The sequence below is a fragment of the Onychomys torridus genome, chromosome 7, assembly GCF_903995425.1.
Source record: "Onychomys torridus chromosome 7, mOncTor1.1, whole genome shotgun sequence".
Lineage (NCBI taxonomy): Eukaryota > Metazoa > Chordata > Mammalia > Rodentia > Cricetidae > Onychomys > Onychomys torridus.
Genome location: NC_050449.1, coordinates 99278086 through 99302578, shown reverse-complemented (window position 1 = coordinate 99302578; position 24493 = coordinate 99278086). Strand labels below are relative to the sequence as shown.

Below are 24493 nucleotides of genomic sequence, written 5' to 3'. Positions count from 1 at the left end.
CCCTCTGCCTCTGTGCCTCTGCCCCTCTGCCTCTCTGCCCCTCTGCCTCTCTGCCTCTGCCCCTCTGCCCCTGCCTCTGCCCCTCTGCCTCTCTGCCCCTCTGCCTCTCTGCCCCTCTGCCCCTGCCTCTCTGCCTTTCTGTCTTTGCCTTTGTCCCTGCCTCTGCCTCTGCCCCTCTGCCCCTCTGCCTTTCTGTCTCTGCCTCTGCCCCTGCCTCTGCTGAGATTAAAGGCATGCACTACCATTTCCCGGTTTCTCAAACACTTTTTGAGAGCCTGCTCTGTGACAGAAAAGACACAAGACAGGAATTCATGGAAGATCAGAATAATGTAAGTCCTCCTTACCCAGCAGGACAGAACAGAATTTCTCTACATGGAGTCCCTGTGGCTACTTACTCTGAGAGTATGCCTTTCTCAGCCACAGGCCCCATCTACAGAAACCAGTCTGAGAATGGGAAACAGGAGGCAGGAATCCACATGGGGCAGTCATCTATGTTTTACTCCAGGCAGGCATTACCAGTCAATTGCAGCACTTCTTCTTGCTAAGCCATATCCTGACTTCTAACATCTTTATAGCAAACATTGCCAGACCTAATACTTGTGATAGGAAAAGGGCGTAAAGCCTATCTGTAGCCAGGCCTGGTGACACAAGTCTGTAGTCCCCAGCTATCCAGGAGGCTGAGGTGGGAGGCTCCCAAGCTCAAGACCTGACTAGACTATAGAGCAAACTGAAGGCCAGCTTGGGCAACCTAGTGAGACCTTGGCTCAAAAAACAAACAAACAAACAAAAAAATAAAGTAGGGGCTGGTGAAATGGTTCATCAGGTATAGGCACTTGCCACTGAGCCTGTGGATCTGAGTTCGATCCCTGGTACTCACATGATGGAAGGGGACCACCAAGTTCTTCTCTGACTCCATACTCATGCCCTTGTACTGCAAAAAGACAAAACCCCTTCTTTGTGGTGGGCCCTCAATTCACAGCCATACCAGCTGTGGCCTCTTGGCTCACCCTCTCACTCATGACCTTTGACCCTCATACTCCCTGATCCACTGTGCTCCTGCCCCCTACCCTCTGAACTCATCCCATCCTCTTACCAAGTACTGGAGACTGAACTTAGGGACTCTCTCACATGATAGACAGGCACTCTGCCATTGAGCTCTGTCTCTAAGCCGTTTTGTTTTTGAGAAAGGGTCTCACTGTGTACCTAAGGCTGGCCTTGAACCCTCAAGCCTCCCACTTCAGGCCCATTCTCTCTGCTGGAATTCCATGTTTATGCCACAATGCCCATCATCACATCTTGAGTTCCTGAGGTGCCCCTGGCTCAGGGAGTTTTTCTGCCTGGCATGGTAGGGTCTGTTCAAGCTCCAAATTCTCCCTTACAGGGTCCGGCAGTTCCCACCTTTACCCACTTACAAGGCTTCATCCCACGGGGCCTGGTCCCTTTCCTCACTTGAGTACTACCACCCGCAGTGTCAAGCCCGAGTCCTGGAGCAGCTAGGTCTCTCACTGCCCATTCCAAGTTCTTGGTATCCCTGAGAAGATGGTGACAGCTGTGCCAGCCGGGTAGTTCCGGGCAGGTGAGGCCTGCGCTGCCCTCTCTTCATGGCCATTTCTTGCTTTCACCTCCTCAGCCCTGCAACTGTCCCGGATTCCTTAATGAGGTGAGCAAAGAAGGCCTCCGACCGTTCTACAGATGGGAAAGCTGAGGCCCAGGAAGGGAAGTGTCTTGCCCATTGGCTTGGCACTGGTCCCAGCCACTTACTCATATACCCACAGGGCCCGGGGTGAGTCATGGTGGCCCAGGTGATGGGAAGGAAACATATAAACATGAGCAAGTGGGAAGGGCAGTCTAGGGAGAGGGTGGAGGACTGCCTGGGGCTTCCAGTATGAGTTCCCACACACCAGCCCCCTTGGGCTTACTGGCCAGGTGCGCATCTGACTGTGTCCAACATGTTCCCCGGCCTTTGCGTCAGCTCTGGGAGTGTTGCCAACTTCTTTGACAGATGAAGAAACTGAGGCCCATGGTCACAAGTCAAGCTGTGGCCAAGGCCTGGGTCCGGACTAAAATCCAGAGTGCCTCTTTCTTTGCTAGGGTTCTCATTGGTTCCAGGCTCCTCTGCCCTCCCCCACATCTCCCACCCCCAGGTTGGAAGACTGGCACAGTGTGGGAAGATGTGGGGAGGGACAATAGGCAGCACTTACCTCATAGACGGGCTGCAGGGCGGTTGGTTTTCTACTTCTATGGCAAACATAGGTGGTCTACCCAGGCCCTGGAGTCTCAGCTGTCCACCACACTCTTTGACTCTTTGGCTAGCCTCTGACAAGGTCCATCCGGCTTCCTCTTGGACGGACACCTTTGCTGGTTCTTGCCCGGGTGGTGGCGCCTGGTCAGTCCCTCTCCTAGAACTTGCCTTCCTGCTTTTGCCTTGGACTACCTTCTTTTTCTTCCCCAGACCCCCCTTCTTAGCCAGAGCAGATACCTGCAAAGTGGCTGTGTCAGGATTAGAACCCACCCCAGCATGCTTCTAGAAGCTTCTATGTTGTCAGCCATAAGCATCTGCGCCTATGATTTAAAATGTGTTGGGGCCTCCCCTGTCACATGGTATGATTCTGGAAGCCTCTCACTTCCATTCTCCATGTGGCTTTCAGTATGTCCCCTCTGACCTACCTGCGGATGCTCAGTAGGAGAACCTGGAGCCCAAAGGCTCCCTGCCCCAGCCCCTGCTCTCCCCCTTGCCAGGGCCTCAAATTCCTGTCAGAGCCCCTCCTTGCCCTGCCAGGATCAGTGTGGCATACCCTTCCTCCACAGGCTGAACCAGAACTCTAGCCTCTCTGTGGAACTTGAATCCTTAGAATCCTGAGCCTGGGTCTAGGCCCATCCCAGCACCTCTTAAACCCAAAGAAGTAGCGAGGGGGGTTTGATTCAGCCAGATGCCCCATCTGCCAATACCGAAGTCATCTCTGGAGAGCCAGGGGGAATCAGATAGGCTGCTGAAATTTTTCTTGGGCCTCAGAGAGGGAAAGGGGTCCCTGCCCTGAAGTATCCCCTTTCCAGCATTCCAAGTACTCTGTCCTTCCCTCCTCTATGAAAGACCCTGGCTAGAGGCAGCACCCCCATGAGCCCACCCTGGACTCTTAAAGAAGCAGTGCTTTGGAAAGCAGGGTATTTAGCTGCCTGCTCTATTGCTCACCATGTCATCCTTGGCCTCTGTCACTAAGCTTCTGGTCCTTTTATGGTTACCTCAGCCAGGAAGGGCCTAGAGTACCTATGGGTTGGGCCCTGCTAACTCCCCTAACTCAACTGTAAAAAGTAGTGATGGAGTTAGTGGTCCCTGGTTCTGTCTCTCCGAACGTGCCTGGTTTTTAAACTAGGAAAGCAGGAGTAAAAAGGTCCTTGACAATCAAACCAGTCCCACCTCTGAAGCTGGGAGGGTGGAGCAGGCCAGGAATTCCCAGGGCACCTGGCCTGGGCTGGCGGATGTGCCAGGGGCCTGGGCTGGGCTTGCCTTGGGTGGGCAGGTCTCTCAGTAACTGCAAGGCCTAATTGCCTCATTAGACTCTGCCTGTCGCCTGGGCCTGTCTGGTCCCCTCCCTAGCAGCCTACGCAGCCCTGTTTTTCAGGAATCCCTCCTATGAGGCATTGATAGTGATGGTGACCATGATGATGCCTGGGAAATGGCCTGGGAACCACCTGGCCTGGCCAGACACAGGCGCTGGCTTGAGGTCCCTGTCCCAGGTTTCACACCTAGTACAACTCCCATAGGCTGGGCTGTCCTGGAGCGAGGCTGCCTGTCCCCAGGTTGGTGGTGCCAGGAAACAGATTGGGGATGCCCCTATCTGGTGGCTGGCTGCCCCGAGGCCTACTTCTTCCATATCAGCAAGTGTCCCAACGGAGGTCCCCCTCCATCCCAGAAAGCACATAAAAGATTGTGGAAGGGTGCAGAGGTTCAGCGAACTTTGACTCTGTTCTCTAATGTGAGGACAGGATGGGCAAGAGGCTAGCTTTGCTGGAAGCTACCCCGTCTTCCTCCTGGCACTCAGCTCTAGCTCATGAAGAGAGCACGAGCCAGGAGGAATGGCGAACACCTTTAATCCCAGCACCTGGGAGGCAGAGGCAGGTGGATCTTGGATTTCTATGAGTTTGAGGCTAGCCTGGTCTACATAGTGAGTTCCAGGACAGCTAGAGCTGCATAGTGAGACTATGTCTAAAAAAAAAAAAAAAAAAAGGAAGAAAAAGAAAGGAAGGAAGGGAGGAAGGGAGGAGACAGCAAAGCCAGAACTGAAATCACCGCTCTGACTCTCATTTCCAGACAGGATGTGGGACTCCCAGGAGCCACAGGAAGACCCGGGGAGTGGAGAAGACATCAGCTGTGTTGTCACTTGGGATAGCTCCAGGTGGGGCTTCAGCCCTTAGCCCTTCATCTCCTCCATTTGCCTAGCTAACTCCCAGAGGGAAGCCTGGCAGGCTCTTAATCAGAAATACCGGGGAAGCACCTCTGTGGCCCAGGGGGCTGGCTGAGCGTAGACCCTGCTCTGTTCTCATGTCCTATAGGTAAGCAGGAGTCGTCTTGGGCTGGTCCAACTGTGTCAGAGACACTCAAGAACAGACACCTGCCAGGCCTTACACCGCGACTTTCGGGAGGGACAGAGTAGGGATGAAATGGGGTGAGGTGGAAACTGGAAAGCCTAAGACAGCTGGTTCCAACTCCGGCCCATCACTGCCTCTCCCCCAACCTGTTTCTTTCTCTGTAAAGTGGGTTGTGCGATGCCATGCAAGGCCTCTATGAGGCAGGAAAGGCGTAGCAAGCATGTGTGAAAAGCCTAGCTTTCCCCTGCTCGGCCCTCCTTGTGTTCAGACAAGAGAGAAGTGAGAACTAGAAGAGGACCCTGGTGGGGAGCCTCTGGAGCCGAGTGCCAGGAGGGTGTGGGACACCTGTGCCGGCATGCATGTAGGTAGAGTGGGCTCTGAGCAGAGGCTGGCCCCAAGCGGGTGTGAAGCAGAGACAAAGGCGCTCTTTTGAACCCTGAGCCAGTGGCTGCCCCATCCCCAGGCTGATATTGCCCTGGGGTGGCAGCGTGGACACTCCCAACAGCCTGGGCCTGCCCGTGCAGGTCTCACTGCATGGGAAAGGCCCTGCCTGCCAGCTTGGGCCTCAGCACCCGTGCTGTCCCACCCCTGCCTGCTCTCCCATAAGGAAGGAAAACCAGGTGGGGAATCACCAGGGCCCTGGCCTGACTCAAGCATCCTTCAACCTCTAGTCTTAGCCACAGTATCCCCACCCCCACCCCCGCCACCATGGGCTCCAGCTCTCTTCTTAGCTGTCACCGCCATTCCGAACACGAGGCCCACTAGGTCATGTGGTCACACCTCTCCAGACAATTCCACTCTATAGGAACACACAGAAGGCTCTGACAGTCCTGCAGGGAGCTATCCATCCTGGCATTTCCCAAACTTTGGTGATCAGAGGGAGTGATCAGCACCAGATTTTTTTTTTTTTTTTGCATAACCTCCAGGGAGTGGGGCTTTTAGGAGAATGTGACCTTACGTTGGGAAGCTGCAGATGACCAAGTTAGTGACTCAGAACCCCCGAAGTCTGCCCCAGGGACCCCCTGGACTTTGCCTTTTACACTGGTCCAGCTCCCCATTGGGATCAGAGCTCCTAGTCCAGCTGCTTGGGAGGCTGAGGTACTTTAAGGGAGAGCCGAGGAAGAGCCAAGATGGCCTGGCTATACTTCCTTCCATCAACAAGCTGACTCTTGGTCACGGCCAGTTCTTTGTGGTCTCAGCTTAGAGCTGGTCAGGACCAGACAGGGACGGGTTGGGGAATGTGCACACGGACAGAGCACCCTCCCCAAGCCAGGGCGGAGTTGGGTTACGAGCCCTGAGGGTCTCTTAATTAGTTCCACATGGAGTGGATGGCTGAGCGAGGAAATGGGAAGGGGCTGGGGAGGAGGAGAGGGGCCTGGGAAGGGGTTGGAAACATATGGCTGTGGAGGAAGCCAAGACAGACTTGGTCCCCAGAAGCTTTACCACAGCTCCAGACTGGCAGACAGGCTCCCAGGCCCCTGCAGGAGGCCCCAGGCCAGTGGCTGGATGGGGGCGGTACAAGAGGCCCCTAGGAGGCCTCTCTTTTCTCACAGCCAGAAAAAGCCCTGATCCTGACTCTGCTTATCTAGGGTCCCGGACCACAGTGGGTTGGGGGAAAGGACCTAGTAAGCAGGAGAAATTGGGGACAGAAGGCACCTCACTTCTGGTGACTAGTGACAGCGTTCTCTCAAGCCCTGCCCTCTCACCAGGCCTGCTGGTCTGAGGAGCTAACCACCAGCCTGAACACCACCTTGGCTTTCTTGGCTAGTGCATAGGGAGGCCTGCCTGGCACAAGAGTTGTGTAGAGGCACCTGGCTTGGCCTGGTGGTTGGAAGTCCACTGGGGGAAGGCCATACCGGTGTGTGGTGGGTGGTAGAGTCCAGTAAAAGATGTTGTGGCAGTTGGGCAAAGGCATGTGAAGGCACCATGGAGCACAATGGAACGCCACCCCCCCCCCCCCACACACACACACAGGAATACTTGCTGAGCCCCAGTGGAGCCCAGATAGTTAACAGAGGCTGAGCTGGCTGGCTGGCATGGGAACAGCAATAATCCAGGCCCAACTCTTGAGTTCCTATCTCCTCCCTGGGCCATGGATCCTATTCCACTGGAGACAACCCCAGCTCTTGGGACTGTGCATGAATTGTCTCAGCAAGTCTTCCAGCAGACCACAAGGCTCCTTCGGCTGTCACTCCATGCTAGCAGTATGAAGGCTGAGACTCAGAGGTGAGGTCCTGCATTCTTGGCTGCAGGAGCAGTGTGTGCAAAGGCCCTGGGACTGAGGGGGATGGGAATGAGGGGCCCACTTGGCCTGTCTTTGGAGGAGGCTGAGCAGGAGCAGGAGTTGTCTATAAGCTTTCTGTTACCCACTGTCTTTCAGTTTGCCCCTTTGACAGCTTGAGTGCTGTGCTGAGAACCAATGGGGTTGCCAGGGGCAGGCAGGGCAGGCGTGGGAGACCAGGTTGGAAAGGCCTTGGCTCCTTGCCAGGCTAGCTGCTGCTCTGCAGGAGGGCTGAAGAGGCTCATGCTCTTGGGGAGGTTGGTTGTCGGTACCAGGCATCCCTGCCTGAGGCTTCCACACCCACCATAGGGGTCTGAGGACCTGCATTTCCTTCAGATCAGAGGCACTGGCTCTCAACAGGAGACTAGACCCCTCTCAAAGGGCTGTGAGCATCCTTGTGGCATCTCATGACTGACCTTATTCTAGGTGCATCCCAACCACTTGGGGGAGATGGTCACAACCCACATCTGGAATGATGTTAGTCTCCCAGCTCCTGCTGGGGTCCATAGCAGCCTGGTTTCTGGGACGGAAAGTTCCTTCTGTTTCCAGGGAGCGGGCATAGGTGTGGGCGCATGCGAGCTGCTGCCTGGAGAAGCAGGAGTGTTAATTACACATGCTTTTCAGCTCCGGGTTTCAGAGGCTTCTGAGGGACAAATTCTGCAACAGCTGTCATGGGAAAAAAAAAAATTCTGAGCCCTGAGCAGGGCTGGGGAGAGATGAACATGTCCTGCCCTGAGCACGAGGGTTGGGTCCTTGGCTGGGGTCAGTCTAAGGAGCTCAGCGTGGAGGTGGGCTGGGTTAGTGTAGCAGTTTCTTGAAGAGCAGGGTTGTTCTAGAGGGATCTGTCAAATCCCAGCGAGGCCCTGGGCCGGGCCAAGCCTGGTGGAAGGCAGGGAAGCAGAGCATTTAGGACACCATTCTTCCAGGGCCAGGGCTGAGATGGAGAGAACACACAGGCCTGGCTAAACATGAGCCCAGGAGCTCAGAAACATCTAAATCAAGGGCAGACGTCCGTCTGGAAGGTGGAGATGGATAGGGTGTTGGTGTGGCTTCAGGACACTAACCTGTGGGCCCTCAGGGGACCTACCAAACAGACTAAAGGACTCCCTTCCAGGAACACATGCTGTGCCTGAAAGAAGTGGCTGAGAGCAGGAAGCACAGGAAAGCAGGCTTCCTTCCTTCTTCGGGGGAACAGACTTCTCCAGGCCGTAGGAGTGGGAGGGCTGGGGTGGGGGTTCTTCCACCACTGACTGCAGGCCACTGGTTGGTGGCCTCATCTAAGTGAGAACCTACCCTTGCTCTAGAAATAGGTTCTCTGGAGAGCGCTTCCACGTGCAGGAGGCGCTGGCCCCCATGCTTCCTAGCAGCAACAGGCACTCTGGGCAGCTCACAGTCCACCCCAGCATAGTCATGCGTGCGTGCTCCACATCCTGGGCCAAAAGGCAGGGTGAAGCTTCTAGAGGGCACTCCCTTAGTGTGGTGGAAGTAAGCCCACAGTGCTCACGGTGCCTCAGCTGGGGCGCGCTAGTCTCCCAGGTAAAGGAACCAGGCCCCATGGCCAAGCAGCCAAGTTCACGGGAAATGGAAGTATGCCCTGGGGCAATGATGCTGCCTGTCACAGCTCCCTCAGCAAACTTAGTTCTCCTCAGCAACCCAAGGTGGGTGAGGCAGGGAGAGGGGCTGTGGGTGAGAAGCTGCCCCTGTAGCCTCTGGCCCCCCTTGGACGGTCACACACCAGTTTAGGCTGGGGCCATCAAGGGCCTAGCTTGAGCCAATCATTAGGAAGATGAGGTTGATGACGGAGCTGGGATGGCAGGGTGAGTGGGGGTGACTCAACCTGTACTCGCTTGCTCAGTGGGCTGGGTTTCCGGGGTTCTCGGTAATCACAGATATCCACCCCAAACCTGCGCTAACCCTAGTGGTGGCAGAAGTGGCTGTTTGCCTCCTCGCACTCCCAAACTCCTCCTCGCCCCTGGAGATGCCTGTGGCAGGAGCCACTGAACAAGGAATGAAGGCCACCTGGGGTTCTGAGCCAGAGACCCTGGGCCCACGAATCCCCGTCTCCATGGATATGTAGAGCGAGTGCCAGGAAAGAGACCTGGCTGTGGGGTAATAGACAGTCATATGTCATCCACATTCACACCCGAGTATTTTACAGAGGGCAGAAAATAGGAGGGGCTTTTCTTCCTTTCTTATTTTGAACCAGGGTTTCTCTGTGCAGTCCCGGCTGTCCTGGAACTTGTTCTGTAGATCAGACTGACCTTGAACTCATGGAGATTCACCAGCCTGTCTCCCGAATGCTGGGATTAAAGGCATGTATGTGCCATCACTGCCCAGCTGAGGGGACTTTTCAAGACCAAAGAGCTAGAACCTGGGCAATGATAAGGAAGATCAGCTCATCTCTGCTGCTCTGCCCACTACCAGGAAGAAATCATGAGCTGTGGCAAAGTCGCAAGACAGAGACCTCAGGACAGAAGGCAGGAAAATGAGAGAGTGCTCCAAGGCAGAGACTGTGGAAATAGCCACAAGCCTTTGGGAGCTCTTGGACCATACTTGTTAGATGCCCCTGAGTGGGAGGGTGGTACTCAAAGATGAGGGGCAGGTAGGCCTGCCATGTGTGGTTAGTTGTGGTTAACTTGACAAGCTAGAGTCATTTGAGAAGAAGGGAGGACCCTCAGCTGAGAAAATACTTCCATCGTATTGGCCTGCAGGCAAATCTGTGGGGCACTCTCTTGATTAATGATCGGTGTGGGAGGGTCCAGCCCCTGGTGGTGCCACCCCTCAGCTAGTGATCCTGGGTTGTATAAAAAGGCTGAGTGAGCCATGGACAGCAAGTTGGGCTTCTCCATGGCCTCTGCTTGAGTTCCTGCCCTGACTTCCCTTAGGCATGGCCTGAGATCTGGATGTGTAAGATAAGTTAGCCTTTTCCTCCCCAGGATGCTTTGGGTCAGAATGTCTTATCACGGCAGTAGAGGCAAACCATGGCTAGGAGCAGGCTTGGCCACTTCTTCCCAGGGCTGCCTAGCACCACTGTTTCTGACAAGTGCAGGCCCAGGCCTGGAACCCCAGCAAGCTGGCCAGGGCAAGCTTAACCAGATACTCCTTAGGGGGAGAGGGGGATGAGGACGGGAGGGAGGGAAAGAGTCAGAGCCTCTCTGGGAGCTCAGTTAAATCCAATGTGGAGCCATTGCCGAACTTTCAGAGGGCTGCTTTTGTGTGTGGAGCAAGAGGGAGGGGGTGGGAGAAGAGGAGCTATCAGGCTGGGCGGTGGTGGTGCACGCCTTTAATCCCAGCACTCAGGAGGCAGAGGCAGGCGGATCTCTGTGAGTTCGAAGCCAGCCTGGACTAGCAAGTGAGTTCCAGGAAAGGCGCAAAGCTACACAGAGAAACCCTGTCTCGAAAAACAAAAAACAAAACAAAACAAAAAATATCACAAGAAAGGCCCATCTACATGACCTCCAGCCTTGCAAGCCCCCCAAGTCCATCCAGCCCCACCCCCACCCCCGTGTTGGACCCCCTAGCATTCCAGACAGTTGTCCAGCTCAGGGAGCTGGAAAGTCTTCACAGGGGTAGGAGGTGACAGTGTAGCTAGTCAACGCCCGGAGTGGTAAGAGGACTGTAGACCTCCTCCCCAACCAGGTGCAACTTGGGTCCCCAGCTTCTTGGAGCAGGGAAGTTCTGAGCTGGCTCTTGTGGGAGCGAAAAGGACCCTTTGGGAAGAACCTGGCCCTAAATGAGCTCTAGCCTTTCATAAGTCTGCCCTGGGCATGGAAGTAAAGACCATTCCAATGGAGGCTGAGAAAGCCCAGTGATAGGTAGAATGTGAGCCTACTGAGAACTGCACTTCCCCTACTCCCGAGGTCACTGCGGCTCTACTAAGGGGGTGGGGGTGGGGGACTGTGGAAACAGCCCAGGAAGGCCGCTCTCACTTGGCAACAGCAGCTCCAGGAAGGAAAGGTTCATTTGGTTCACAGTCCACCATGGTGAGGAAGTCAAACAGCATGAGCTTGAGGCAGCTGGTCACCTTGCACCTGCAGCAGGAGGCAGAGCGGACGGACACTGATTCTCAGCTCCCACCTCTACCTGTTTGTGAGACAGGGTCTCACTTGGAGATCCACCTGTCTCTGCCTCCTGAGTGCTGAGTGCTGGGACCAAAGGTGTATGCCACACTCGGCCTGCCTTCACCAGAGGAGCCCATGCCGGATGGCAGACCAGCACGGGAGGGGATGACAAGGTTGGCTTCACAAGCTGCACCCTTTGAGTAGGCAGCCAGCTAAAGCTCCTGGGACGGGGGGCTTACTACCTCCTGAAGCAGCTGAGAGGCTTTCCTGCCAATGCAGGCTACCAGGCTCCTGCACTGCAGCTGCTGTCCCTGACAATGGGCTCTGCCATCTAGTGGGACTGGACAGAGTGACAGGGTCCCTTGAGCCACTTACTCTGCACTGGCAGAGTGCAGCGCCTAGAGGAACAGAGGTCATTGCTTCTAAACTCTGTAACAACCAGAGCCTCAGATAGGTAAGACCGAGTGTTGAGGGTTATAGCTGGGGGCGGGCAGGACCAAGGTCTGACTCTGGAATTCAGCTAGAGGAGGCAACCTCCCACACTTGTGGTTTATCAGGAATCAACACAGGCTGGCCCTCCTGCCAGCTTGCACTCTTAGACATTCAGGCTCTACTTCTGGAAGCTGCAAGGGCTGTGACCATGCTAACTAGCCGGTCCTGACAGCTTCCGGGGAGTTCTAGTACTGCACCCACCCCAGGGCAGGGCAGGACAGTATATTATGGGATAAGGAGCTCCCTGGTTGGCTAAGCCTCCAGACGCTGAAGGCTGACGGTACAGGTAATGCAGACATGGAAAGCACTCCCTCTGGCTTTCCCAGTCCAGATGTGGAGGAGGGGCCCCTGGAAACCCTCATGAATGAATGGAAACAGGGTGTCTGGGACCTCCACACTCTGGTGGAAACCAGCTGGGGAAGGTGGGTAGTGCACAGGGCTTTGGCTACCCTTGCACTCCAGCACCCCGAAACAGCTGCAAACAAGGGTATCCTTGGTCTCAGAAACAATCCTCCAACAACACACCCCCAACCCCTCTGTTGCTGCTGTGATTCTCTCTTTACGGGCCCTGGGATGGGGGACTGGTTAGGTCTTACCCAGAACAAGCCATTCCTGCAACAAGGATCAGTCAAATTAGTTTTAATTTTCAGATTCCTTTGTTCTCATGCATGTAGAGAGGAAGGAGTCACAGGCCCTGGTGAATATTTGTGGTAACAGAAAGTAAAGCCTTTGAAAGGCCCTACCCATTCCACCAAGCTTGTTCGACTCAGATGGTCCCACTGGGGGCTTTCTGGAGGCGGGGGTCAGGTGGAGAGAAAATTCTTGGTTCGTCCAAGCAATGAGCTGCCGACTTAGAAGCCAGGCAGGGGACTGAAGTGAGGTTGAGTGAAAACCTAGCAAGGCTCTCCAGACAGCGGGCCACCATCTTAGGACTCTGAGGGAGCGCACGGTCCAAGTGGTTCCTTTTGGTTAAACTGAGTGTGGTCCTGCCAGCAGGGTCTCAAGTTTCCCTTCTGTGTGCACTGCCTACTGGGAGCGTCCTATGGTCGGGTGGGGAGGCTCCAGGTACAAACAGCACTTGGGGGTGGGGGAGCAGGAGCACCCAATCCCAGACTGGGTCCAGGTGTGGCTCCCTTTATTTATTTACTAAGCCCCGTACAAATCCCTAGTGGACTGAGCTCCCGATTCCTGTCCCAATCATGATGGCGTTCTCTGCATGATTAGCTGCTGGTTCTCTAGACACCGCCTCAGCTTGTCTTCTGTCAGTGTCAGCCGCTGCTCCAGGATGGACACTGTCTGCAACACAAAAGTGTCATTTCAGGACGCGGGGCCCACCTTGCTGCCCTGGGGATCACTACAAGCCACCAGACCTGCTGCCCAATGCCAGGGCCTCGCTTCCAACCAACAGGCTCTGCGGGCAGAAAAAGATGCCTTGCAGGGAGGGAGGCAGGTGGCAGATCTCACAGCCCTCAGCCCTTCTCCCAAGATAATCATGGCATAAGGAATTTTGACCCCTAGCCTGGCCCAGGCTCTGTCCATCACCAGAGACCATGGAGCACCTCTGTCTGGGAAGGAAGTTGCCCTGCATGATGACACTACTTCACCTGGGCCTGTCCAGGACACTTCCCCCGCTCTGTGCTGAGGGACTCTTCCCAAGGTGGGCAGGGGATAAGCTGGGAGGGAGTCCCCAGAGCCCAGAGGGAGACAGTGCCACCTGGGGGTGAGGATGAGGGTGATCACTGGCAAGTGACAATGCCAGGTGATCCACTTACTTCCACACACCCAGCACAAAGTCTGCCTACGGATCCAGTCACCTGAGGCTGTGTGGACTTCACAGACCAAGACCCATCTTGCAGACAGGGCTCCCACAAAAGTGGTCTACTTCCTCTAGCTTTGGGCAGTGTCAGTAGTGGACAGCTGCATACTTCTCGGAGGGGCTACCCACCCCAGCCTGTCCCACCAATCACGCCTACCCTAACACTTGCTGGGTTGACCCCATGCTCAGCTGGTCATTTCATTTCCACCACTGAGGGTTGCTGAGTGTCTACTGCATACATGAAGGCCATACCAGCCACTGGAGATAAGGTCACTGCAGGCAAAGGCCACTGTGAGTGCATCAGGCTTGGTTACCACAGGCACTAGGAAGGTCATGTAATTTCCCCAGTGATATCTCTCAAGAGAGATTGTCCTGTTCCCTGAGGTCCCATGAAGACTCGAGCTTGATCCAGAAGAGAGCTTTCATGCACTTGATAAAATGGAGACATTCTGGGAGAGTTTCCCCTTCAATGCAGCTGTGAAGACGTCAGCTGTCACGGAGGTGCCCCACCTGATGGCTGGCCCCTTTGGAATGAACTAGCCAGGGATGGGGGAAAGACCACTGTCTGTGGAACATGAACTGGACCTCCAGAGGCAGAGCGAAGCTCAAAGAACTCATCATATCCCCAAGTTGGCCAGCCAGCCAGGACCGGGTCTGCATCTCGTAAAAGTGGCAGTGGAAACAGCCCCCGGCTGGCCCGAGCAGCATTCCTGGAAGTTTCCATCGGCTGCTGTGAAACTCACATTGCCAAAATAATAATTCTTCCAGACCCTTTCCGGCAGACAGTCCAGACTCAAGGCCACAGTGGGGGAGCCTGGCTGGAGCCATTTCCTTTTCTGACTTTTTTTTCCCTTCCTTTTAAAATTTTTAACAGAAACCCAATTTCCAAATGCAGAGACTGTGGACTCCAAAAACAAGAGACGCTGGACCAATGGCAATACTGGGGCCTCCACTGGGTTCCCTCGGAGGGAGGCCCATACTTCAGGCCAGCAGGAATGCAGTCCTTAAATCTGTCCATATTAGATTACACTGGAGAGAAAACGCCCTCTGGGTCACAGCCACTCACTAATGAAGGGTGCTGGGCCCACCGGAGACACTTTGTTTCTAGTTCTGATGGGGGACCCCTTCCTTGCTTTGAAGCCTTGATATATGTACTCCAAACTAACCTCAAACTCATAGCAATCCTCCTGCCTCAACCTTTCCACTGCTGGGATGCCCCTCACACCTGCATCTCCCCCACTACTCTCTAGCTTCACTCCCTGCCAGGCAAGCTTCAAGAGTCACACCATCTTTATATTTGGACAACACTTTCCCTGTCTGTTCTGCCCCTAAGCCTGTTCTGCCAAGGGGTCAGGTGGCGGTCACCACCAGGGATGACTACCAGGCAGTTCCAAGACCCATTTGATCTTAATGTGTTTTGAGCCTTAAGGATGGACTTGGACAGGAGGGATTTCTAGATATCTGTACATTAGAATGTGCCTGGCATCCTCAGCTTCACATTTTCTCCTTGATGACCCTATTCTAATAAAGCACACAAGTTCATTTTCACAAAAAATGGTCCCCATGACAAAGCTGGGACCTGGAAACCATGTTCTTGACATCCGCTGCGGTATCTCAGTGTGAGGCTGTAACTCACATTAATTTGGATTGTATACCCTCCCAGGAAAATAGTATTTTTTTCTTTTTCCTTTGTTTTGGGACAAGGTCTCCTGCAGCCCAGGCTGGCCTTGAACTCACTATTAAGCTGAGGATGGCCTTGAACTTTTCTCCTGCCTCTCCCTCTTAGTATTAGGATCATAGGCATACATGAGTCACCAAGCCTGATTAATGCTCAGTTTGGTGCTGGGTATCAAATCAAGGGCTTTGTGCAAGCTAGACACACTCACTGTACCGACTCAGCTGTATCTCCAGCACACGCTGTGCCTTTCTCCCCAGCAATGGAGCAGTCCCACCAGGGCATCTGAGTAGCAGAGCTGGGCACGCTTAGCCAGATGATGTAGCTCAGCAAGGCCCTGGCAGGGGTCTGCATGGGTCACAGCACTGCAGGAGAGCTGCTGCTGTGCCAGCACCTGGAGGGGGAGGAAAAGAGCATCCAGGTGGCATGTAGGACATCTGGGACATCCCTGGTAAGGACTAACCTAGGCTTTTTCATGTGTGACTTTTACCTGTGCTGAGCACATGTCTACATTAGTGTCCGGCACTCAGAAGGCTCAGTAAGTATGTACTGCCTCACTGTCCAAGGACAAAAGCAGTTGCTGTACCCTCTTCCTGCCCAGAGCCCATGCAGGGGAACCCAGTCTCGGGGTGGCTAGCTGCTCACCTCATTTCAACCCCCTGGGGCCTCCCCTGGGGCTTCTCCTGTCACAGGGGTCTGGTCTGGCTGGGCTAGGAAATAAGGTCATACCTCACTCTCAGAATGTGAGTGGACTTTAAAGGTTCACCTACACTATCAGGAGTCCATGCCACAGCCTGCCAGCCTGGATTTTCTCTTCTGCAAAGGCAGATGAGAACTAGCCTTCCAGGCCCTCCAGTAATCCACGCCGTCTCTCAGCATGCTCTGACCAGAGAGCAGAGCCCTAGCCCAGTCCCTCAGAGGGAACGGTGTCAGGCCAGGTGGCAGGTGCCCAAGGGAGAGCACCTGTCACAGCAACTTCCAGCCCTAGTGGCTAAACACAAGCAGTCCAAAGACATTGCTCAGGGCTACGCGGCACCCCTGCCCCATAACCGAGAACACTGAGACTACTTTCCAGATCACAGCCCCCCCCCCCCCAGGCAAACCATCTTCAATTTGCTTAAACACTTAGGTTTGGTGTTATGGCAGAAGTCAAATGTTAAGGTTGGTGAGATGGCCACAAAAGACTGCCATTCTGAGTTTGAGCCTTAGAGTCCATGTCTGAAGGACAGAATCAATGCCCAGAGCTGTCCACTGACCTTTACATGCATGCTGCAGTATGCTTGTGTGTGTGGGTACATCATACATACACAATTTATTATTATTATTATTATTATTATTATTATTATTATTATTATTATTATTATTTAAAGAAGCTGGGCAGTAGTAGTGCACGTCTTTAATCCTAGCACTCGGCGAGGTGGAGGCAAGCAGATCTCTGTGAGTTCAGGAGTCAAGGGCAGCCTGGTCTACAGAGTAGAAAAAAGAGGTAATGTTATAGGGACAATCTTATCCAGGAATCAGTGGGCGGACAGGTGCCCACTGGTTTAAGGAGGCACAAGGCAAGCTTTACCCTGGCCAGCCTGGCCTCACGCTACACCAAGGAAATGAGGCAGAGCAGGAGCCGAGGGGGAGCTCACCAGGCAAAACAGACATCCACAGGAGGCTCACACTATAGGCCAAGGAGAGAGGGCCTCAGGCCCCACAGCCCACTGCATCATCAGAGCAGCAGGAAAGTGCCATGAGGCACTCTGGCGGCTGCTGCTGCCTAGGAATAGTCTGGAAGGGGCTGCACAGCTGTGGGAAGGCAAGGTAGAATCAGGGATGTGAGGGCGGGTGGTGGAAGCCGAGCTCAGACTGCAGAAAGGGAAGCCCTGGAGGAAAGTGGACAAAATTAGAGAGCTCTCTGAAGGGCGAGCCAAGACTCAGGTTAGAGAGAAGAAAGCCCAGAGAGACGGAGTGTGGGGCCTGTAGTGGTCTGAGAAGAGGCACAGCGAGCAGCAGAGCAAGTGTTTCTGAGGGGATCCTCACTGCCGGGGGAGGGGAGTAGCTGGGGGGGGGCAAAGGAGGAGAGGGCAGTAAGTCCACAGCCCCTGCCGCAGGAAAGAAGAATCTAGTCTGGCAGAGCCAAGGACCCTGCCAGGGTGCTGCTGAGCCCCGTAGGAGATGGCCAGGGAGGGACTGGCCAGCCCCAGAAGTGATGGGAAGGAAGTATTAAGGTCTTGGGGACCAAGAGTACAGTGAGAAGCGCCTGGGCAGCCCTTGGCTCTGGGCAGCAGATGAGGACCCAGGAGCTGGGGCTAGGAGGTGGGGCTTCCGGTATGACTCATCCTGGGCTTCTGGAGGAAAACCCTCCCAGGACTGTTCGGTGTTCTCTTTCCATTCTGACTTTCCTGCAAGGGGAGGGAGGCAGCGATCTGTCGCAGCATTCCCAGGGCAAGCAAGTACCTCTTCTCTCACCCATAGTTCAAGGCGAGTGAGACATATTATGGAACACCCTGCAGGGCCTCCAAACAGTCCAAAAGGAGCTGACTTGAAAGTGACAGCCTCTATTTTTAGTCGCCTAAGAACTACGGTGACTCTCAAAGAGGGTGTACCAAAATGCCAAGCCTGAGCTGTCTGGCACCTGGGCTCCCCACCCCAAGTGGCAGAGGAACACAGCACCAGGGTCGTTTTGATAGATGACTTTCTGTACCAGCAGGAGTTATGAGACATTTGCTGAAGGCCTGCTAGCATCCCAAGAAAGCTCTGGGACCCCAAACAGCTGAATCTAGCTCCTGCTTGTGACCAGAAGCCCACATTGGTCACATCAGATGCTCTGCATGAGACCGAACCTGGGCTTGGGTATCTCTGTTGGCCTGAGGTGGCTGAGGAGTCTTAGCTTCTCTGACTAGTGTGACTGGGATTCAGGCATTCTTTGACTGACCAAAGGAAGCCAGGGCAAGTTTATAGGGCCTCACAGGTGGCCACAGAGCACTTATAGGCTCTCCATAATTCCAGAGAAGAGTTCTGTGAGCATGGTAAAGAGGGGTGAGAAAGTCCAGAACCCTGAGACTACATTTTTTCACCTGAAAAAAGGTGAAAAGTGAAAAGGTCAGGTACAACTTGTACAGTTGTCCCTCACACCTCATGGAGTGGCACATAGCCCTTGACATCCACGTACTCTCTCCCTGGGTCGTGTGGACCTTGATTTGTCCCTTCTTTCTCCTGATGGCCACCCCCTGCCCAGTCTCCTATCTCCTCACACTGACCTCCCTTCCTGTAGTCTCCCTGGCCTCTTTCCCTCTCTGGCCGGTTTTCTCTTGAGGTGGGCTGGTCCCGCATCTTTCTACAACCCTTTCTCCTTCTCCTCCTCCTCTTCCTCCTCCTCCTTTCCTTTTTGGTTTTTCGAGACAGGGTTTCTCCGTGTAGTTTTGGTGCCTGTCCTGGATCTCAATCTGTAGACCAGGCTGGCCTCGAACTCACAGAGATCTGCCTGGCTCTGCCTCCCGAGTGCTGGAATTAAAGGCGCATGCCACCACCACCCAGCAGCTTATTTCTTCTTTTATCCTACTTCCCACTCTGTGTTTGGGAATAAGGCAAGAGAGCAGAGCGCGGTGTATGTCTGACACATCGGGATGGTGCCCTGACCTAGCTCCCCCACTCTGGGACCCAGCCTGCAGCTGGCAATGCTGAGAGGGAGGGTACCGTCTCCGGCAGAGAGCCATGACCAGATGTCGTAAGGCGGGTAAAACGTGGTGCTTCTCAAGTAGAGGATGAGTGGAAAGGCCCTAGCGACACCTGGGAAACTCAGGAGGCCAGGGTGGTCGGGTAGGAAGAGATACACAATAGAAATAATAAAGTTGTGCTCACGGTGGTGGTGCACGCCTTTAATCCCAGCACTTGGGAGGCAGGGCAGGTGGATCTCTGAGTTCAAAGCCAACCTGGTCTACAGAGTGAGTTCCAGGACAGCCAGGGCTACACAGAGAAAGCCTGTATTGAACTGCTCACCCCCCAAATAAAAGGAAAGAAAGAAGTTAGAGTAGGGTTCCAGCACCTCAGCCCGAGAGGAAAGGGAAGGAGGAAGTCTCCACTTCCTGCTGCCATCCCTGAGCACAGGTCTGAGCAGGTACGAGCAAGGAAGATGATATGGTGCTGGGACCATCATGCAGGCTGATGGTTGCTGAATGAACTCTGGGCGAAGAACTGACCCTAGCCACCTGGTCCCACAAGCAGAGGAATGGAGGGCACTTCAGAACGCAGGGCACAGGGCACACATTCAGAGGCACAAACCTTCCACAGCTACTTCCCACAGCCACTGTCACCACTAGCTGTGCAGAAGGCCTCTCTTGTGGAAGCTGGAGCCTGAAGAACCACAGGACACTCAGTGGGTCAAAAGGACCCACTCAGGACATCCAGTAGCTCTCATTACCACAGGCACCTACACACGCAGCACAAGGGACTGGCTCCTGAGGGCTTCTAGACACTGCTGTGGCCAGCACAAGTCTGGAAGGGCTGAGATTTGGCAAAACTGCTCCACCATCACTGATGGTGAGTGCCATCGTAGCAGGAAGGGAGCTATAAGAAGCCACAGACCACTGTGCACTGGGGAGATAGCAGAGTCCAAGAAGGAGGGAGCCTCCTGAGCTTGTTCCATGAGCTGGAAAGCAGGAAACGTGCACATGAACAAGGTTCTAGGACAGGTGAACAGATGGAATGGAACGCCAACATCCAGCCACATACCTATCAAGCCTGGGCAAGAGGAGGAGAAACTAGTCTAGAGGGAAGCCTGGGCCTGGGACATCTTCCCTAGTCTGATGGGGCAAGATAGGGATCCACTCTAGCTAGGAAAAGGCAGGACTGTTGGACAGAGGTAGCACTTGGGTGTTTTATCATAGTAAACAAGGTAGCTGGAGCAGGGCCTTTACACGAGGGCTCTGTAGAGAAGGGACTACTGTAGAGAAGGTTCAGGTGACCGCCTGTGCTCTACTGGTCTCCTTCAGCACCAGGACACACCACATCCAGCCAGCACCGTGGCCCCATACCTTCCTTGTCATACTCCGGGGTTTGTGCCCTGCCTGTCCCCGACACATGCATCTCAGCTTCCTAGTGACTCCCTCTCTTAGGTCACCCTTGATCCCCATTCTTCCCACTGCTTCTGACATAGCCCTCTTCTACCCAAGACTTCAGACTCCTTGCTGTGACACTCCCATGGAACTTGTGGCTCTGCGCAATAGGTCACTACTGCTTCTCAAAGACACAGCCCAACCTCTCTCCCAGGATTCCCTCCTGGGCTCCAGTTCATGCTTGGGGTCTGCCTTCCTCCCCTTTCAGCATGGCTACAGAAGGGGTGTGAGCCCCCAGGAAATGTCACAGCGATTCCCAGTAAGCTTTGGCCCGCATGACAAAAGAACAGGCTCCAGACTTTGATGGTCCGTCTGTGTTCATATTTGAATTTGACCTGCTTGCCGACTGGCCTTGGCTAAGTTACCTGACTCAGTTTTCCTGTATGTAAAAATACAGGTTTCAGAGCTCCTGCAACACACAGTCAACAGCTTGTGTTTATTCACTTACTGTTGGGTTGTGAACAGGGTGCACTGTGGGCAACATGACACCCCTAGTTCTTGCCCTGGCTGACCTTTGGGATAGTGGGGAAATCTCACTGAAGTCCCAAAGAGGGTATCCTGTGGTCAGTCCTGAGAGGGTCTGAGCCACTGGAGTGCACAGTGGTCTGTGGCTTCTTATAGCTCCCTTACAACAGAAAGCTGCTTTTAATCATTTCCAGAACTGTGGCTGACTTGGGTTCCCTGAGGAGATCTGGAGGGTCTTGGGTTCCCCAGTAACCTCCCCTCCCCCACCAAACACAGGATTCAATTAGTAGAGGTTAAGGAGTGCTAGCTGCTCTTGGTCAAAGAAAGGGGTGCAGTTACCCTGGCACAGCGCTATGAGTGAAAGTGGCAGGCTGGGGAGATGTTCTGAGGCTGGCCACTGGCTTCAAGAGCCTGACCTGGACTGTGCTACACATTATCTAACTCCTTTGGCTCCATTTTAAAGATGGAAAATGTGGAATTAATCTCACTGTAGCATGGTTTGACTCCACTCAGATGCTCAACATCTAAAACAGATGCAGTACATGGAGAAGCTCTCTCTGCTATGAGGTCTTGTAGAGATGCTGGGAATCTCTCTCTGCTGTGAGTCTTGTAGGGATGCTGGGAACCTCTCTCTCTGCTATGAGGTCTTGTAGGGATGCTGGGAATCTCTCTCTGTTGTGAGTCTTGTAGGGATGCTGGGAATCTCTCTCTCTGCTGTGAGTCTTGTAGGGATGCTGGGAATCTCTCTCTCTGCTGTGAGGTCTTATAGGGATGCTGGGAATCTCTCTCTCTGCTGTGAGTCTTGTAGGGATGTTGGGAATCTCTCTCTCTGCTGTGAGTCTTGTAGGGATGCTGGGAATCTCTCTCTCTGCTGTTGAGTCTTGTAGGGATGCTGGGAATCTCTCTCTCTGTTGTGAGGTCTTGTAGGGATGCTGGGAATCTCTCTCTCTGCTGTGAGTCTTGTAGGGATGCTGGGAATCTCTCTCTCTGCTGTGAGGTCTTGTAGGGATGCTGGGAATCTCTCTCTCTGCTGTGAGGTCTTGTAGGGATGCTGGGAATCTCTCTCTCTGCTGTGAGTCTTGTAGGGATGCTGGGAATCTCTCTCTCTGCTGTGAGGTCTTGTAGGGATGCTGGGAATCTCTCTCTCTGTTGTGAGTCTTGTAGGGATGCTGGGAATCTCTCTCTCTGTTGTGAGGTCTTGTAGGGATGCTGGGAATCTCTCTCCCTGCTGTGAGTCTTGTAGGGATGCTGGGAATCTCTCTCTCTGTTGTGAGTCTTGTAGGGATGCTGGGAATCTCTCTCTCTGCTGTGAGGTCTTGTAGGGATGCTGGGAATCTCTCTCTCTGCTGTGAGTCTTGTAGGGATGCTGGGTATGCAGCCTGTCTCGGCTCTGCTCTGTCCCTAGCAAGCCCCAGTCTTATCTCTTGGTACACGTCCCTGTGTGTGTGCACATGTGTGCACATAGGAAGCCTTGCCTTGCTAAAGGTGCCCTGGCCAGTTATATGTCAGGGTGACATGGGACTAGAGGGGCCAACATGGTTCCCTGGGGACAGGCTGCTGGTTTGGTTCCCTGGGCACAGGCTGCTGGTTTGGTTCCCGGGGGTCGGGCTGCTGGTTTGGTTCCCTGGGGACAGGCTGCTGGTTTGGTTCCCTGGGGTCGGGCTGCTGGTTTGGTTCCCTGGGGACAGGCTGCTGGTTTGGGTTCAATCTTTCCCACCACTCATTCAGCCTCCTAGTCACAGCCCACATTTAATGGTTTGTTGCAGAGGGGCTTTCGACTCTGAGGGTGCCAACACTGGCCTTCAAGCAGCCTGTCAGTCAGTCATCCAGTGTCTGTACCACAAGGGCAGGGTTTGGATAAGTCTCATTCACAGACAAGTTCCAGGACATACTTAGAAGTACCTGATGGACAAACGTTGAGTCCTGAGTGCTGGACGAGTGTCAAGAACACAGTTCCCTGAGACCAAAGGATGCTCAAGTGGGTGGTGAGTCTACCTGCTGCCGAACAGCACTTACTTCACTTGAATCCCTGGACATGACAAGTTTGAAGGGATGGAAGGGGAGGGAGATGGGGACAGAGACCAAAGACCCTACCCATGGTGTGGCCCTCCTCTGGCTCGCCTTAGGAGAAACAGCCTGACTTCAGCAGAGCAGGAAATGGGGGAGACAATATCAGAGCCAGAATCAAAGAATCTGTGGGTTCCTCCTCGTCCAACCTCAGCTCTGATTTGATGACTTACAGCTTCACGGTCTGAACTCCGAAGGGAAGGAATGGAGGTCCCCTCTTAGGATGACATCTGACATGCTGGAGTACCCAGGATCACACACAGCTGGCCCATAAAACACAAGAATCTATAGAAATCCCTCAGAATCGCTAACCATGCCCCTCAGCCCACAGTCTGCTGCAAGCAGCATAAGCTTTTGGCCCTGGAGCCATGGGTCCAAGCTCTGGTTCCCATCATCTCAGGGATAGACGACTTCTTTGATGTTCTCACATGCCCCAGGCCCCATCTGTCCTGAGGATTAGCTCTCTTTGGGATGTATAGGAAATGCTATTTTCTATCAGTGGATTAGCTACTGGATTAAGGAATTTTGACTAATTTACCTTCTCATGGCTTCATAGCAATCCCTCTCCGACAAGCACAGCCTTTCCTTCAAAGGAGACACCATAAAGGACCCACCCCTGCATCTGTAAAGCCAGATGCTCCTGGGCCCTAAGAGTGCTGCTCACACCAAAAAGGACAGCAAAACACGGTCCTGCCAACGTGGACCTGGGTTTAGGCTCCTCTCTGTCAGCAGACACAGCACAGGAAGCCAGGCAAGTTTGTCCGGTGGTTCTGTTTGGGGTTTTTTGGGTGGGTTTATTTATTTATTTATTCATTCATTCATTCATTTGGTTTTTCGAGACAGGGTTTCTCTGTGTAGTTTTGGTTCCTGTCTTGGATCTCGCTCTTTAAACCAGGCTGGCCTTGAACTCACAGAGATCCATTTGACTCTGCCTCTCGAGTGCTGGGATTATAGCCACTGCTGCCCTGTCCAGTGGTTCTGTTATGCTGATTCTATGTGAAGTCCAACAGTGGCTAAGTAGGGGCATAAACCTTGGCCACCTTTTGCAGCCTCAAGCCTGGGAGACTGCTCTGTAGCTGAGAGGCTTGAAAAACCGCAGCATGGCCTGGCAAGCTGGCTGCAGCTCATGCCCAACAGGACAACTGCAGGGACAGAGAAGGGCATATGTCATCAGGGTGGGTTTTCATAAGTTTCCCTGCCCTGCCAAGTGTACACTGGCCCACCAGCGAAAATCTGCTTCGCCACCCTGAGTCTTCTAGAGGCACTAGCTAGGCCCAGATCAGAACGAGTCAAAGAATGTTCTTTCCAATCGCCATGCTAGTTAAAGCTTGACACTTCCTTCTCTTCTTGCCCCAGCCCCCAGGGTATGAAGAGGGTGCGTGCTTTGAGTGCAGGCTCGGGTCAAAGTGAGCGACTGCAAAGAGCAGGACTGTGGTAGCTTCCCTGGCTTTGCTTCCACAGAGAGTGCGCTGGCAGCTACAGGGTCAGCTGTGGCTTGGTTAATCTCAGAGCAGAATAGGCCCGCCTGCAGCTGCCTGCCATAAAGCTTACACAGGCCCCTTCTTGTGTTCTGTGCTCGACCCTTCCTCGAGAGAGCTCCAGATGAACAAGGACAAATTACTGGAGTTCCCCTTACCCATCTCTAAGCACATCCTGCATCAGCCCGAATGAGGGGTCCATGCATGTGTCCCATATGTCCCCCCTCCCCCACTGCTGCTCACCATCTTCCAGCCCTCCCCACTCCTCAGATCTGCTTGGAGCCTCAGAAGAAATCTCGTATGACTGGCTGTGAACATTCCCAGGCTCCAGAGGTAACCACAGTCATTGCCCAGCCCATTTCAATCTGCTGCTTCTTTGTGTGTGTGTGTGTGGGGGGGGGTTTACTTTTCACCACAACCGCAGACGGGATAGAAGATGGAGAGCAAGAGGTGTCTACCAGATCCCAAG

At 53.9% G+C, this 24493-nt stretch overlaps 1 protein-coding gene across 5 annotated transcripts in view; it reads right to left on the bottom strand.

Moving 5' to 3' along the window:
* Window positions 1-11902: 11902 nt before the first annotated feature.
* Poc1a (POC1 centriolar protein A) overlaps window positions 11903-24493 on the bottom strand; it is a 106568-nt gene continuing 93977 nt past the window's right edge. For all 5 annotated transcript variants that reach the window (XM_036193182.1, XM_036193180.1, XM_036193184.1 and 2 more), the window contains one exon: window positions 11903-12717. In XM_036193182.1, the coding sequence (XP_036049075.1) occupies window positions 12619-12717 (99 nt within the window). In that variant the 3' untranslated portion in view covers window positions 11903-12618. The remainder of the gene's footprint in view (window positions 12718-24493) is intronic.